This window comes from Monodelphis domestica, chromosome 3, assembly GCF_027887165.1.
Source record: "Monodelphis domestica isolate mMonDom1 chromosome 3, mMonDom1.pri, whole genome shotgun sequence".
Taxonomy (NCBI): Eukaryota; Metazoa; Chordata; class Mammalia; order Didelphimorphia; family Didelphidae; genus Monodelphis; species Monodelphis domestica.
Window position 1 is genome coordinate 289,647,209 of NC_077229.1, and position 14,867 is coordinate 289,662,075.

General features: G+C 38.2%; 1 protein-coding gene across 7 annotated transcripts in view; it reads left to right on the forward strand.

Annotated features, from left to right (window-relative positions):
- Positions 1 to 2,996: 2,996 nt before the first annotated feature.
- The window catches only part of ASXL3 (ASXL transcriptional regulator 3), a 245,000-nt gene continuing 233,129 nt past the window's right edge, over positions 2,997 to 14,867 (forward strand). For 4 of the 7 annotated variants that reach the window (XM_056823860.1, XM_007487189.3, XM_056823861.1 and 1 more), the window contains exon 1: positions 3,129 to 3,485. Coding sequence is in view for 1 of the 7 variants with exons in the window: in XM_007487186.3 (XP_007487248.2) it covers positions 3,432 to 3,485 (54 nt within the window). In the remaining 6 variants the exon portion in view is untranslated. Of the gene's footprint in view, positions 3,486 to 14,867 lie in introns of all 7 variants that reach the window. The other 3 variants (XM_007487186.3, XM_007487187.3, XM_016431543.2) reach the window with 3 other exon arrangements.

Here is a 14,867-nt window from a genome sequence, read left to right on the forward strand (position 1 = left end):
CTGATCCCTTTTCCCTTTCTCCCTTTAGATAAATAAACTGTTAATTTATATATAGTTTGAACCCTTCCTTTAACCCTCCCCATAACATAGGTCACAATGCTAGTGTCATTGACAAGACTTGAACCTGAATCTATCTGATTATAAGTCTAGTCATCTATTTGTACTGCTTTGCTTTTGTCTTGTACATGGTAGGTGCTTAATCAATCTTTGTTTTTTATTATTGTAACCATATCTAATACCCTGATCTCTAGACTGTATCCCTATTCATTCTCTAAACACTGATCATGGCATAGAGAAGACATTTAATAAATGTTCATTGAATTGAAGCAAAGTAATACAATTTTGGTTTTCCCTTCTGGAGAGTATCCTGGAGCTGGGGTCTTTGGGGGTACCACGAGTACCTTTAATGTCTTCTTGTGTCATGTGTGCTGTCTCTGGAATGACATTGCCCTGGATCCTTTGAGTGATCCCCTAATAAAGAACATATTGTGAGAATGGGGAAGAAGGAGAAATTCATAGAAGCCACTCAGAAATCGAACATGATCTTTATCAAATAACCCAGTCAAAACAGATGCTTTGTTAGATGTGGTCAGGTTGCTGGCCAATTTAGCCCTCATACCTTCTGTGGTAGCTTTGCTACAGATCTAGATGCTACCTTTTGCTTCTATTCCTTTAGCCACCTACTTAATCCTTGGAAATTAAATGACTGACTTTGCAAGAACAATTTGATAATTCTTGACTATTCTAAAGTAGGACCCTACTAACAACAGTCTTTCCTTACACTCCAGTTTAGAAGACATCAGCCTGGGCAATACAAGATTTCCAGACCCAGGCCATAACAGATATACTTGGTTTACCCTTGAGTGTGGCTCAGAAGAATATGAAAAATACACACAGTAACACTCATCATCTCTCCTTGTTCTATTCCCATATTTTTGAGTATTACTGCATAAAGTAATGAACCATGCTAATTGGGATCATTATAAATTCATGGTACCTAACCTCAGCTGAGCCCTTACTAAAACACTTTTATTAATTTTCAGTAGATTCTGTGAATAATGATTCCTTAAGTCAATGGATTTTGTCAGTCACCTCAGCTTCCTGGGGGGACCCTCTACTCCTTCTTAACAATTGACTCAGGGGATCCTTTACCTCAATAGTATTCTTCAGTGTGTATTCCAAACCTCCAAACCCTTTCTACAGGTCTCAAGCCTTTGACCTTTCTCTTTCTTATACCACTCTCAGAAAATGACCCAGTCTCTTTGCTGAGAATATGCAGACAATGACCAGGATTTATCTTAATTCCCTTCCTCTATCCCTCAAAACTTTGAACATTCACCTCTTCTCTCTTTTCACTAGTGTTGTGGGGTGTAGAAGTGTACCCCTGGGGTTTGGGAACTGTACCTTTCACAATAATGCAAGACTCTGAAACTTAGCTTAAAGGTAAAGAGATTTATTAGTAATGTTAAATTTTTTGGCCAACAAGATTGCAAAAATGGAACAACCTGGGCGGTTGCTCTCAGAATGCCTCCATTCTGGGGTTTTCTACAGCAGTGAAGACATGACTCTGGAGCAAGGGTTTTTTTGGGGGGGGGTTTAGCCCAAGGGCATGGGGGTGGTTCTCCTGACTTGGGGGATGATTGAATGAGGTGTGTCTGTCCATTTCAATTCAATGGGACAATCCAAGGAGGGTAATCTCCTAGGTCAGATGTTTTGGTTTGGGAATCACAAGGGCCTAAAGGAGCAGAGGAATTTCCTTGATAATAGTTTGCCTGAGTTTCTGGGGGCACAATGCTCATGCCAACTAGCATGCTTCACAGATAAGTTCTGATCACAAGTTCTCTGCTACCTTCCAGAGAGTCTGTTTTCATCATTTTATCTTAATTTTAAAGTTCAAGAAAAGAATTTCTACAATTTCTCCAGCTCTTTAATATTATCTTGATTTTTCAGAAATTGTTTCTAGATATCTTTTTTTTTTGCCTTCTCATGATATTATGAAGCAGATTCCACTCTTTTAATACTGGAATATTGCTATTTGATTGTCATCTTTGTCTAGTCCGCCATTCTCCTTGACCAGTTTAAAATCCTTTAAAAACCAGTATCTATCTTTAATTTCTATAAAACAAAGTGTTAAATATTTCAGAAATAAAAATTGGCATCCTGGTGGTCTCTTGTAATACACAGAATATCTACTATTGTTATTATCATGAATTATACCATAGCTTCAAATCACATATGTGCCATAAATAAAGATGAAAGGTTTAAAATATACTTTGAGATCTTCAAATGTTCTTCCCAGTTCAACCAAAAAGCCAGAAGAAAATTCGCTCTATGGAGAAAAAAATCAATCTGAAAAGTAGATACAGTTTAGTCTTAAAAACGGCTTATAGTATTATGAACATATTTTACTGTCCTTTTCAAATAAGTTCAGAAAGTAGTAAATTATGTTCCAAGACTGTCTTAGACTGTAGTGTCATACTGCATTAAAACAGACTAGGATAATTTTTCTTTGCATTGTTCATACTGACCAACTTTTCATATTCCTCTTCCCTCAGAAAAGCCTGAGGGTTCCACCATCTCTTACAGTCCACAAAATAGCCACAAACTTTTATTTTCATTTATTTATTCTTTTAGGGACAGTTTTAAATTCAAAGTGTGAATTTATGGATACGTGTTTGTGTGAGTACAGGACGGGGCACTTTGGAGGGGTCCTCCGTGGGGGGCTGTCGGTAAACTGAGAGGCGCACGGCCTGCTGGGACGTGTAGTCGTCTGTGATTTTTTCTTTTTTTTTTTGAGGCAGGGGGATTGTTTAAGGTGGGAGGTTGGTGAATAAAGGTCTCGCGAGGATCTGGGGGTGGGGGCGCTCGTCAAGTCTTTTTGCCCAGTTCGTGCGGTACGCACGGATATCTGTGGGCATGTGCGCCTGAGGGAGTGAATGAGTGAGTGTATATGCCCGCGCGCGTGAGCGTGTGCGAGTGTGTGTTATGTTCGGTCGCCATTCCCCGTGACGTCAGAGTGTATTGTTGTGAGCCCAGCGAGCATCCTAGGAGCTGTCACAGCCGCCGCCGCCGCCGCCGCCACTGCTGGTGCTGCTGCCTCTGCGGCCGCGGTGCGCGAGCCACTAGTGCGAGCCAGCCCAGCTCCGGCGCCAGCGCCTCCTCCCCCGCCCTCCCGGCCCCTCCGCTCACTCACTCACTCACTCACGCGCCTCCCGCCCGCTCACGCTCTGCCCCTTCCTCCCCCCTCCCCAGTCCCCTCCCCCCCGCAGTGTGTGTGCGTGCGTGCGTGTGGTGTGTCTGTGTGTGTGTCTGTGTGTGTGTGGTGTGCGTGTGCGGGTCACCGGGTCACTGGGTCATTGTCTCCGCGCTCGAGCCCCAGCACCCCGTGGAATCCCCCACGTCACAATCAGAACCATCAATGAGATGCAAACATGAAAGACAAGAGGAAGAAGAAGGACCGCACCTGGGCCGAAGCAGCCCGCCTGGTACGTACAGCCCCCTGCCCGCAGGGTCCCGCCGGCCCCGGGCTCCGGCCCCAGACTCAGCCTCAGCCTAAGTCTCAGCCTTAGTCTTAGCCTTGTAGCGGGGGTGGGGTGGGGTGGGGGGTCTTTGTTATTCTCCGGGATCGAGATCGCTGGGGAGGGGGGCGGTGGTGAGTGTGAGTGTGTAAGTGAGTGTGTATGTGAGTGTGAGTGTGCTTGCGCGCGCGTGGAGGGGCCAATGGTTGATCTCACGGGAGTTTCCCCCCCTTCCCAGCGCCAACCACCGTCACCCCCGACCACCCCCCGCGGCCCGGCCCGGGACACTTCTCTGTCCCCCCGGCTCTGCCGGGGGTTTGTTTCCTATGCTTTGGTGACTATCTACTCGCTTATTACTCAGCCCCTCTCCTCTTCCCCTATGCCGCTCGCCAGACCTTTGTGTGGCAATTACCACTCCCTCTCCCTCCCCTCCACCCCCTGGAATTTCATCAATAACTCTCCGTGTGCACAGTCTGTGTTGTACGTATGTATGTACAGGCTGCGTGTCCATACATCGCACATGCATGCATGTGGTGTATGTAGTACCGACACAGACACTTGCGTGCCTTGTGTCCGGTATGTGTACAGTGTGTGCATGTGTATGGGGACATTGCGTGCATGTGTACCGTGTCCTGTGTTATCATGTCTGCATACTTTGTGTGGAGGTGTACAGTGTATGTGTTTAGGGACATTGTGCTTCTGTTCCATGCCTTTATGTACATTTGTGCACGTGTGTACAGTGTGTGTGCCGAGAAGTTGGGTCAGGGTCAGTTTCAGTGGATAGTTTTAAAGACGATCCAGATAGGTGTGTTTTATAGTTAGGTTTTTGCTGCCGGAGGTTGGTGGTTTTTTTGGGGTGCTTTTTTTTTTTTTGGTCTCTGTAACCTTTACGGTCTTGTGTTTTGATTATTGAAAAAAAATGTGTATATAGTAGATGTGTTTGTAGCTGCAGCAGCAGCACAATCATTTGGTTTGGTACGTTTGTTTTTTTCTTTTAAAGGAAAGCTGTGAAACTCATTCTCTCTTTGAAAGGATATTTCTGTACAGTGTGTCTCGTGGGACTTAGCCTTTCTCTGGTTCAACTACATAAATTAAATGTAGGCAAAGTTTAGTTTTTGTCATAAATGGACGAACCCCCCCCCAAATCTGAACACACCCCAAATATGCTATGGAATTTTGTAAAAATGATTTCACTTAGTAATCTGTTAATTCTGAGCTTTTAAATACTTAACCTTATGTGTATACAGAACATTTATATAAATTGTAGATATTTTGTGGTTGAAGGGGTCATTATGTATCTCCAATGTCTGATTATAGCAAAGGAATATAGGAAGAGACCTTTATTGCTCTTCTCTCGCCATTCCACCCCCGCCCCAACCCCACCCCACCCCAGGAGTCAGACTGTGGTTTAAATATAGCTGTAATGTAGTGGTAATTGTTGTCCCGAGGCCTTTTTCTTTTTTTACTCCTGACTTTATTTTGCAATATTGTATATGGGGATATTTCTTCCCTCATCTGTAATTGACTTAACTAACATTGTCTGGATGAAATTTGCTAGGAGATGAAACTTAAGTCTGTGTAACCAGTAACTTTCAAGGTGATTTCAGATTGTAGCTATTTGGTTGATTTTTTTGGGCTGAGCATAGTATATATTCTCTTGGCCCTTAAGGTACACTTTCATATTGTTTAAAGGATTATATGATTCATTATTCAGTTTAATTGGAATAACAATAAAGTGTTCATGTAAGTCAAATGAATGTATTTTCAAATAAATAATGTGATTGGTATATATTCTAAAAGAATGAGTATGTTAGAAGTATATGGCTGTTTCGAAGTATCTCCTGAATAGTAAAAAAAATTCTTATAAGATATTAACATACAATGAGTAAATAGTTCCATTTTGGTAAATGTGGTACTCCTATTATTTGATCTACGGGTAACAGATATCATAATTAATGTCTTGCAATTAAATGCCCAAATCACAGTTCTTTTCTGAGGTGAATTTTTTCTTTACAAAGTTCGTTGCTGGAAATAGACACACTGGGAATCAACAACACAAAAGAATTAATGATAGACCAGATGTCTGTATTTTTACCAGACATATTGAACCTAGTATATATATGGCAATTTTTCAATTTGGTACAAGTTTTTCCCCTGATAGTTGTGTGAATGTGTGTGTTGAAAATGTGACATTTGATACAAAATATAGAATAAAACAGCAAATAAATTAAATTGTACTGGGGATTTTTTTAATTTAAAGGCTTTTAAAATTTGACATGTAAGTTCACAATTATTTTGAAATTAAAAGGATGAAATCTGTTTATTTGGTAGTAGTGTTTTTTCCTTGTTTCAGGTTTACATGTTGTACTCTATCATCTCCTAGATTTTACATGGTAAATAAACTGTTTTGACTTTTAGAGATAGTAGAATTAATTTGTAGTTGTTAAGAGGGAATTTCCCCTTAGCACTTCTGAAAGAATATTTTTGTTACATGCTTTAATTTCCTCTTGTTGACTCTTGAAGGAGATTTTATTCTTCCACTTAACTGGATAACTAGTTGTTTGGTTTTAAAAGTAATGTTTCGTGACAGGAGAAACATAAGCAACCCCAATATGATTTACTTTTGTTAGTATAAAATGTATTGCAGGAAAGACTGCAAATGGATGTATTGAGAATAACTTTTTTGTTAATATCTTTTGGGACTAGAAAGGAGAAACAAACAATTGGGCAAGAAATGAATAGATTTATAGAAATGTGACCCAGAGCTTGTGGTAAACATTAAAAAACAAAATCCATGAATTTTTATCTTATGTATACAGCTTGCTTTCATTCTTAAGGAAAACTATGTAAGAAGTAAAATTATGGAGTAATTAGAGGCTTTTCAGAAAACTATAGAATTTCTCTTTTCTTCCCTCTTAAGCAAATTGTAATGTCTCAGAAGCTACACACTGTGAGGTAGTGTACCTCTGGGGGTTTTCTTTCAGATATATAGTCAAGTTACTGGTTATCAAGCAATAACATTTTGTCTTTATCAGGCTAATAATGTATTCTCATACTGACTGTTCTGTTGTGTGTGTGTGTGTGTTTGTGTGTAAATTTAGAGAGATATATATTTTCCCAGCTCTAGGAAGGAGAAATGATGATAGCTTTTTCATTACAGACCAGTGTAATTTAAGAAATGTATTGGCCATTAGCAATCTGCCATTTTAAAACAGTAACAAAACAGTTTTTCTGCTTTGTGCTCTAAATCAGTTTGAAAAATTCAGCTTTGGCCACCCCCTCCCCCACAGCATTCTGCAGTTGCAGTTGTTACTTTGCGCATTTTCATTTAATATGGCAGTCTGCCCCCAAACCAGATGCATTTTCATCTGCTTTATCTGTTCTTCTAAGGCTGGATAGTCTCTGTGGATCACACAATCACATGGAAGTATCTTCTGTCTTAATATTTGTAGACTACAATGGGGATAAAAATCAAAACCATGACTTATGTATAGCTAGGGCTTTGACTTTAATCCTTTTGACTTTTATCTCAAGTCTTCACTCTGTTACTATAAATACAGTTTAAACCATTGTGAAAGGATCTTCATGCTTCTTTGTAAAAAATGGGGATTTGACGGGACTTTGTTTTACTGAACTAAGGGGTTTCTTTGTTATTGGCTTAACATAGACCATACTGTTGTCTCCCTATTTGTTCTAGGTTAATTCTTTTTTAGACATGCAAAAATGTTGTTGCTTTGAGAAGCAGGGTTTGGGCTTTTTTTTTTAATAGTTTTGTCCCTTGGTTAGAATGCCAGTGCTGCTTTGAAGATAATTATTTTATTTATTTATTTGGCACTAGGGGGTCTCTTCTATTTGTTTTTGTTCCTAGATGTCTGTGTTGTAATTTTAATAAGGCTTGGAAAAAATTATTCTTCTAAAATGGATTTTTCAGTAGCCTTATGTTTAGTGGATATACTTTTATTTTTAGTTTGCATATATTCATTTAGGAATAGTGAATTCTAGATTTTTATGTTCAAGGTGACCTTTACAGATTTGTCTTTTTTCCCCCCAAAACAAGTTTCCTTTTTATGAATGATATTAAAGTATGCCTCCCTTTATGCAATGTGCATTGCTGAAATATATATATATATATACACACATATATATGCACATATATGTATACACATATATATGTAATTTTTACACTCAGGTCCTATTCAAAATTTCATTAAGAGGATTGACCATTTAAAGGAATTCCTATGTCAAATCTTTTTGCAAAGTGAACCTTTTTGTAAATTGAAGAAAGTTTGTGGTCTTTTGAGTCTATCTTAACCTGAACCAGTCACTGGATCTCTCTAAGCCTTAGTTTACTTAAATCTTTAAAGCAGGGGATAATACTGTTTGCCTTATCTATATCATAAGGTTTTTGTGAGGAAAGCACAATGTCTAAACCTTAAAATTACATATAAATAGAGCTATTTGGGCATTGTTTTCTACATTATCTATTTTGTGTGTTTTGTATAGTAGATTTTCCTAAAATGAAACATACATTGATACATGATATTTTGAAGAATGCTATGTCCCTTTTGAGTGCCATAAGTATGACAAATTTTCTATTTCTACTTTTGCTTCTTTAACTTACATGGTCAAGGTTTTAAATAATGTTTTATCATAGTAAAATTAATTTGATAGTTTATTTTTCCAAAAAAATTTTTAAAAGGTGTGGTCAATAAACCATTTATTAAGTGCCTAATATGTGCCATTTACCAAGATAAAACTCAGAATACAAAGAAAAGCAAAGTGAAAGACAGTCTCTTCCTAGAGTAGTTCTTTGTTAAAGTGGTAGAAATGTGATAGTAATTCACAGCAAATATAATTACTGAAAATTCTTGGATGACTATCAAGTATCATCAAATCACCTAATGTTAATTTGATACCTACTATGTTTCTAGACCCTGTTGAGGATGCAGAGTTCAATAAAAAACCCTGCTCTGTAGTATGTCTTATAGTCTCATTGGGAAGATAAAATAAGTTTAGAGGATATTAGTTAAGATAAAAATGTAGTATGTAAAAAATAGAAAATGAATGGCATAGACAGTAAATGGCCATAGGAATTTAGAGACTAGAGAGATTGGTGTGGGATATCAAGTCAGATCAAGGATTGCCTTTCTACCCCAATCACCAACTCCCCAAGTACTACCTCATCTGAAGAGAGAAGTATACTTTGCAGACTACTTCCTCTATAAATACTAATCCAGTTTTAGATGGGCCTTCATTGCCTGCTGTATAACAATACTTTTATTCTTCCTGAATTGATTATTATATTTTATCAGACTTTTTAGCCCCGAGTACCACACCCACCACCTCATTTCTCAGCAGACCACCTAATTTCTTACCTTTTTGGAGAAATAGGAGTCAATTTTTGCACATTCCTTAATCTCCCCTACTCTACTCAAACCACTCTACCAGTACAAATGACTTCTTTGCTTTGGTTTGTGACAAAGAGGTGGCCTTTCTCCTTTCTAAGTTTAGAATCTCTACTTGTACCCTAGGTACCATCTTTTACTGTCACCTTTGGGAGTTTGAACCACTGATCTTTTCTTCTCTCCTTCATTCTTTCCCTCTCTGAAAGTTCCTTATTCATTGCTTTTAAACAAGCTTAATTCCTTTTATTTTTAAGAAAACAAGGAAAAAAGCAGACTTTTCACTAGATCCATCATTTTGAGCTATTTCCCTCCTCATCTGTTCCTCTTAACTACCATATTCCTTGAAAGAGTTGTCTATACTTTAGTTATTTTACTTTTTCCATCCTACTTCTCGAACTTTTGCAGTCTGGATTTTTTTTCTGCTGCTTTTGTGTTCTATTTCCCCTTTACTGGATCCTCTTTTTTCTCTTGGTTTCTGAGATTGCTGCTGTCTTTTGGTTACCCTCCTTATCTGACTATTCCTTCTCAGACTCACTAGTAGGATCACTATCCATTTCCTGCCTACAGACTCTGTCTGGAGCCTACTTTCCTCCCCCTATGTCCCTTTTCTTCCTTTGTGATCTCATTCATTCCTTTGAATTCAGTTTTAGCCTCAGCTCTGCATCTCAGTTGGGTACCACCTAAATGATTAGTTTTTCAAACTCAGCATATCCATAAACAACTCTACACCATATCATTTTCCAAATCTACTGAGACCATCCTCACCATTCTCCTAGTCACATAGTTTTACAACCTCTAAAGAGACTCAGAATCCTGTATTGATAATTGTAGTAGACTTGGCATTAGAGAAAGTTGGGTTCAGAACCTAGTTTTGTGACAGTGAACAAGCCACTGAGTTGAATCTATCTCAATTTTCTTATTTTAAAATGGGAATAATAAACTAGAGCAGTGATGGCGAACCTTTTAGAGATGGAGTGCCGGGCCCTGCCCTCTCCCCCAGAGACCAAGTTCCATACCCCTCCCTCCACTGAGTGTTGAGCCTCCCCTACCCCACATACATACACACACACAGGGGAGGGAGAAAGTGCTCCCATTGGGCTGCTGAGCAGAGGGGAGGGTGAAGGGAAAAAATATCCTCAGTGACTGTAGGGAGGGAGAGGGGAGTGGCCCAAGTTCTCCATTCCCCTTCAGCTCTATGGCCTATGAGCCACCTACCTCATTCCCTGTGTGCTTCCATTGGGCTGCTGGGCAGAGCCCCTCTGTCTTTCTGGTAACAAACTAGGGAAAGGGAGGTGGGGGGAAGGGCAGCTGTGTACCCACAGAGAGCACTATGCCATCTTTGGCATCCATGCCACAGGTCCTCCATCACTGCTATAGAGCATTCAGTAAGATAATATGCAAATCTAAAAGAACTATGGAAGTGTTAGCTATTGCTCTTCTTCAATCTTTTCCCTTACCTTTTCATGTCCATTTAGTTATCCAGTCTTGTGGATTCTTTCTCCCTAGCATTTCTTACATATGTTTCTGCTCCATTTACATAGCTATCACTTTAGCTTGGACCCTCATCATCTCTTACATGGAATATTGTAATTGCCCCCTAATTAGTTCCCTATTTCCATTCTGTCCCTTTGTTTGTCAACCCTTTCTCCAAAAGCACAGATATCACCATATTAACTCCTCAGCTCAAACAGTTTTTGTGGTTCCCTATTTATTGCTTTTGGGGTAAAACAACATCCTTATCTTGGCAGTTGAGGCAGGCTCTTCATTATCTGTTTCCATTTTACCTTTCAATCCTTTTCCATTCCTCTTCATATTCTCTTTCAATCATACTAGATGACTAGCTTTCCTGTCTTAGTATATTTCACACATGTTATCCCTTCTCTGAAACTTTATTTTCCTCCTTTGCCTCTCAGAATTCTTACCTTTCTTCAAAACTGAGCCCAAACAAATCCTTCGGATTCCCCTAATTGTTTGTAGTGTGGTCTCTATCTGTCACTTGTACTAGATTAAATAATTTTTATACTCATTATATTCCTCCAGGAGAAAGTCACCTCATTAAGGGCAAGAATTTTTATCTTTGTAGCCTCTCTCTCAGCACAATACCTGGCTCATGACAGGTACTTAATAAATACTACAATCAACAATAAATCAATGAATATTGATTAAGTACCTACTAAGTCAGGTACTGTGCCAGATAGTTGGGGGAAAGAATGCAGAATGTAGAGTTTGAAGTGAACTAAAAGGCTTCATAGAGGAGAGTGCATTCACTGGCATTTGAAGAATGGGTATAGAATTTAGAGAGGTGGACAGGTGGTTGTAATGAAATTCTAGGCAGGGAGTAAAGCTTGAGCAAAATGCAAAAGGTATGAGAATAGGATGCAAGTCACGTACAGACTAATCTGCCTAAAGTAGAGAATTTGTTTAGGGATTTAAAAAAGATGATGCTATTTTGATTATTAACTGACATAGTGCTTTCAGGTTTTCACATTGTTTAATACACATTAGAACATTTGACCCTGAGATAAATACTATAGATGTTATTCTCCATGTTTTACAGATGAAGAAACTGAATCACAGGGTGGAATAACTTGTCCTTAGTCTTATAGCTAAGTCAATGTCAGAGGTAGGATATGAGCAGTCCAAATAGTTCATATATAGATGGTTTCAGAAAGGTAGGTTTGGTCAGGATTGCAGAAGACCTTGAATGAAAGGTAAAGAAGTTCAACCTTTGTTCTACATACCATGTAAGAAATATTCCCGAAGCTACTTAAAATATAAAAGTTATCCTGCTTTACTGTTTTTATAACTTTTGACAGTATGATAGGACCTTTTGACCATAATGAATCTATAATACTCACTAGTGTTTTTAAGGGTCCCAATTACCATATCCTTAAAGCTAGTCTTGGAAAAAGAATAATAACTTACCTTTATGAAGCAGCATTAAATATATAAAATATAAAATATACATATATTGCTGCATTTGATTCATATAAGTTTTGTGAAAAATAGATATTATCTTCATATTACAAAATAGGACATGGAGATTCAGAAGGTTCCTTGGTCTTATGGCTTTTAAGTATCAGATTTGGGATAATAACCAAATTTCCTGACTATAGGAAACTTAGTATTCTCTACTACATGAACAAGACTTTGAAATTAAGAAATCTTGAATTATTGCTGAGGAATTATTAAAGTAGCATGTGTTTATATATACATACATATGTGTGTGTATATATACACACATACATATGTATATACCCAGGAGAGGGTTTGTGACATAGAGAATAGCAAATGAGGATGGCAAAGGTAGAGAACTGGTTGGGAAGATTTTGGATCCAGTCCCGCCTTTGGCACATGCTGGCTGTGTGACAGATCAAGTTACCTCTTGCCTCAGTTCTCCAGGTAACACAATTGCCAAGATGCATTAGAAGCAACTAGAGCACTGGGTCTGGAGTTAGGAAAGTGTGAATCAAAATCCAATCGCAGACACTTAATAGCTGTATAATCCTTGGCAATTCACTTAACCTTTGTTTCAGTTTCTTTACTTTTAAAATGGGGATAACTATACCTACCTTTCAAAATGGTTGGATCAAATGGGATATTTGTACAAAAAACTGACCTCAGTTTCTACCATGTAAGTGGGTGCTGTATACACTTTAGCCATTATGATGGTGGTGGTGGTAGTGGTAGTGGTGGTAGTGATGATGGTGATAATGATGATAAATTGGTGGAGAGAGTTTTTGCTCTAAGAATTGACTATGTCAACAAAATCACAGGGCTAGAATAAATACTGACATTTGCATGTTGGGTTAAAGTATTAGTACCCAAGTTTGTGTGAGGCCTAGGATGAGGATCATTTGTTAGTGAAAAAAAATTTTGTGTAGAAGTCTGTACAGCAATTGTTGGAGGCAAATTTTCTCTTGCATCCCATTGTTCTGATGTATGTAGGACTAGATGAGGGGGGGGGGAGGGGTGGCACAATTATATGTTCATGTCATTCTTCTCACTTATGTTTTACCATTGAAATAATTTGAAAAGAAGCAAGATAGTTTCTATATGGACAGCAATTGGGGGATTATTCTTCAGGTATCTCAGCTTTAACTGCACCTATCTCACCTTAAGCTTCAGTTTTGAAGGAGGAAGAAAGAGGATTAGGTAAGGAGGGGGACCATGACTCCTGAAGCATTTTTTACCTTTTCTGTTTGACCCAAGAAAGATACTGGCCACATAAGCCAAACTTTCTTCTTGAGATTTTTCAATGTCTTTTCAGAATCTTGGTAACTAATGTAGCAAAAACTTAATAACATGATGCTTTTTGTTCTTTTAAATTTTTTCTTTTCCTTCTATTTCTCTTTATTTTATTGTGATTGCTTGTATCTATCTGCTTTTGACTCATCATTGTCTATGATACCCCAGTTCATGAAATTTCTCAGGTACTGCCTGAAACATTTCTGAAAACTCCTTGAGAACTTATAGGAAATGCCTAAAATTAGCTGTATTGTTTTCAGTCTTAACCATATCCTAGTGACAGAGCAGCAATTAACTTTTATAAGCTTGAATTTAGATGCCTACTTGCTCCCCTCACTATCCCCACACTAGGAAATAACTGAGCAGTTGATGCTTTAAATGTTGCTAATTTTCAGCTAATAAAGTTGTTAGGCTACATTACTGTGGAATTTTCCCATACACTGGGAATACTAGCACTTTTTTCCTTGGTTCCCTCTGCAGCCTGACATTTTATATGTAGTTTTAGGGCAAATTCATGTTGCAAGGTTAGAGCCAAAGGGCTTGTTGTAATGCTAAGTTTACTGGTGAAGAGAGATCCAGAATGGACATCTGAGCCTTTAGCTTTCATAAAACTTTTAAGTTCTACAAGGTTATCCACAGGTTAATACATAGCATCTTATCAGGGGGCTCTATTAGAAACACACTTTTTTTTTTAAAGGGCAAATGGGGATAATTTAATTCTTGGTACCATGAATTTGATTTGAACTTTAGGGGAGAAAATCATATGAGAATGGATTAGATAAATGATATTTGGTAGTGTGGAATCAACTCACAGTTAATTCAAAGGTGAAGGCTTCTCTAAGTACGTTACCATTTTTCCTTTTACTTCAGTTGCCAAAATACTTTTCTTTATGCAGTAGTTGATCTCACACACTCTTAGAGATTGTAAAATTTAAAATTAATCTCAAATAATAAAAAATATTATGCTTTAAGGAGGATTTATTAAATGATAATTAGCAATCAATGAATAAAGAGGATACAAAATATAAACCAGGTGCCCATGGCTGGTTAGCTATTTTCAAAATCTCCACCTTACCACCATCACTGCTGATTGCTACATCATGCCAAAGAGGAGGCAGAACCTCAACACCCACTCACTTTATCCTCTGTCTACAGGAAGTATGTAATGACAGGAAGTCAGCGAGCTCTCGGGATATGTAGTTTTTTTAGGGTAACAGATTTTCAATTATACAAGATTTAGGCTAGAAGGGACCTTGGCAGTTATCGGGATTTCTCTTTCTTTAACTGCCTTTGCTCCGATTTTAAAGGAAGGGAAAATTTAAGAAAAGGGAGGTGACTTACTCATTTAGTGGCAGAACTGGGATTTAAACCTGGGTACTTTATTCCAAACCTATTTTTCTTTTTTTCATTATTCCACATTTCCTCTCTAAGGCAAGGAGGTAGAATGGATTTCTTCTTAATGAGAAGAAGATAAATAACACTTCCAATTTCCTTTAATTGAATCTTACATTATTCCAAATAAAGAATATGTTCTTGTTCTAGGAATTGTAAATATAAGGATTTATCATATAGCTGGGCTCTCCTTCCCACATAAGACACAGGTAAGGAATGTGACAGTGAGATACAGTTGAGGAAGCCTGTATTAAGAGTGTATAATGTATACAAAATAGGTACACAAGACATAAATAGGCTGAGA